Source organism: Fonticula alba (genome assembly GCF_000388065.1).
Source record: "Fonticula alba strain ATCC 38817 unplaced genomic scaffold supercont2.1, whole genome shotgun sequence".
Taxonomy (NCBI): Eukaryota; order Rotosphaerida; family Fonticulaceae; genus Fonticula; species Fonticula alba.
The window spans coordinates 4035623-4038255 of NW_009242971.1; the positions used below are offsets into that span (position 1 = coordinate 4035623).

Genomic DNA, 2633 nt, shown 5'->3' on the forward strand with positions numbered 1-2633 from the left:
GGGGGGGGGGGCGGGAACGGGGCGACGCATGCCTTCCAACATCCGGCGTCCCAAGCCACCCGGGATACTTCTTGCTGTGCGGGGCCCCCGGGACAGAGCATGTGCACGCGAACACGCATGCGCGAGACAAATAAAAGAGAGCGCGAGCGAGAACCGAGGCCGAGAGGCCCCACGCACCCCCGCGGGCCGAGCGCCGGAAGAGACTGGCCAGGGCGCGCGCGCCGGCGCACGATCGTACATGGGCGCCGGCCCGGGCGAAATGCATTCTTTTTCCGGCCCGGAGCCGAGGGGGGGGGGGGCCAGACGAGCGCATATGAGCCCATTGGCAGTTGCGCGTGCGTGATCGGCTCCCCTGGGACTGATGCATCGCGTGATAGTCGAGCGTCGATCATTGTCGGCGCTCCGCGGACACGTTTTCACGGACTCCCCGACCATCCGTTCCGCATTTCCCCGTCCCTGGTGTTCTCCGGGATCTCTCCGCACAGCCCATGCTTGTCCATATGTCGGCCGGGTGCCCCCCCCACTCGCCCCGATCCCAGTGCGTAGGCTCTCGGCCCAGGCCCCGGGGACCGTGCGTCACGAGAAATTTACGGGAGCAGCAAAGGGGGTCCCCCCGCCCCGCCCCGGTGGACGCGGCAACGCCAGCGATCTAGGATTTTAGATCCTCAGCCGGAAAGCAGATATGCCAAAGGGGACACTCGCTGGCTTGTCAGCACGAAACGTGCCCCGTCCGATCGAGGAAACCGGGGAGCATGTGCGCGCATATGCTTTGGTTGTGGCCCCCGGCCGCCGGCCGCCACCCCCGCCCTTGACCGGTTACGGGGATGGTGTGCTTCGTGCTACACTTGACTTGGTTTGGCGGCGGCGGCGGCGGCGGCGGCGGCGGCGGTGCTGGCGGAAGCCCACCAGTGCGCTGTCTCCCAGATCACAAGCCCTCGGAGATGCACGATGGCTCGCCATCTTGAACGAGCAAGGATGACTCCCTCGCTCGCCCCGCCTCTGTCCGATGATCAAACATGACTGGAACTTGGGCATGCCGGCGGCCTTCAGCCCATTCGCCTCTCAACTCGCGAGCGGTGGCCATCTAACTCGCCCACCTGCTCACCCACCCACCCACCCACCAAGGACCTTGGGCGCCACAGGACATATTTCAGGAGCGATGCTTGAAGTGCTTCCCCAGAGTGCTAAATGTTCCGGCCAAGCCTTCCTTCCGCCGCCCCCCCCCCCCTCCCCCCCTCTCCTCCTCCCCCTCCCACGCCCCGGGCCACCAAGAGCCACGCATAATGGCTGCAATTGCTCGCGCCCTGCAACGCACCATGCAGAGCTACGCCGAAGCCAATGCCCAGCATCCCCTGCTGGTCAAGGCCCTCACCTCTGGGGTGATGTTTGGCGCTGGCGATTGCATCGCCCAGACGTTGGTTCCCCCGCCGAAGGGCGATCCCCAGGTGTACGATTGGCGCCGGACACTGGCATTTGCCTCGTTTGGGCTGCTGCTAGCCGGGCCGACCTTCCACGTGTGGTATGGCCGCCTGGACCACCTGCCGAAGGCCATCGCGCGAGTGCGGAATGCCGCCACCCTACGCGCCCCGGCGGGTGCGGTCACTGCCACCACGGCCGGCCCATCCGGAGGGTCGCTGCTGGCGGCGCGCATGAGCCTCCTACGTCAGCCGGCCTCCCCGGCCGAAGTGGCCGCCGTGCCGACGCGCTATGTCATCGCCACCAAGGTCGCCTGCGACCAGTTGATCTTCGCCCCGGTTTTCCTTCCGGTTTTCGTTTTCTACACCGGCGCCTTCCGCGGTGGATCGGTGGCCGACTCGGCCGCCACCTTGCGGCAGACCTTCTGGCCGACCTACCGCATGGACTGGTGCGTCTGGCCCGCGGCGCAGACACTGAACTTCACCTTTGTCCCGGTTCCCCTGCAGCCGCTCATGGTGAATGTGGTCAGCCTCGGCTGGAACACCTTCCTCTCGTGGTTCATCGGCGGCAAGCAACAGTCTTGATGATGGCGCATGCGCGCATGCACACCGAGCATCTCTCGGTACACCCGTCCTTGTTTTCGCTCAGTCCCCCCTCCCTCCCGGCCGGTGTTTCCTGGCTGTTGCGGGCCTCCGCGCCCCGTGAGATGTCCCCCCCCCCCCCCCCGACCGGGAGTATGCGCGCCACGCCGCAACACCACACACCACCACACACTGATACTTCTCCACCAGTGTGCCGTGGACGAGCCGTGTTTCCCCAGTTGCCATCCTTTCCCTGGGACACGTCACGTGATGTAGCCACAGCCCCCATTACCAATATTATTCCCTTGCCCTTTGTGCGGTGCCATGTTTCCCCCCCAACCGCGCTTGTGTCTCCCCGCCCGTGCCCCCTCCTCGTTGAGTCCTTTTTCTTGTCGACCACGGTCCCCAGGGTGAACAGAGGGAGAGAGCGAGGGCGAGGGCGAGGGCGATAGACGCGGGATAGACGGCCGCCCCGGGGGTGCGTGGGGCAAGTATGGGCGTGGCCCGGGTGCTTGTCGCCCAGGCGCCGCCTGGAAAAGGCACGGAGAGAGAGCACCGAACCGGCAAAGCGTCGCCGGCTCGTCTTGCGAGGTTATTTTTGGATTGCTGGCTCTTGCTCGCCCCCCCCCCCCCCCC

General features: G+C 66.4%; 1 protein-coding gene across 1 annotated transcript; it reads left to right on the forward strand.

Moving 5' to 3' along the window:
- Positions 1-1283: 1283 nt before the first annotated feature.
- Positions 1284-2000, forward strand: H696_00853 (hypothetical protein; the record flags this gene model as incomplete). Its single annotated transcript, XM_009494738.1, has 1 exon — positions 1284-2000. The coding sequence occupies one exon, from the start codon at positions 1284-1286 to the stop codon at positions 1998-2000; it is 717 nt and encodes a 238-aa protein (XP_009493013.1).
- Between the last annotated feature and the right edge of the window lie 633 nt (positions 2001-2633).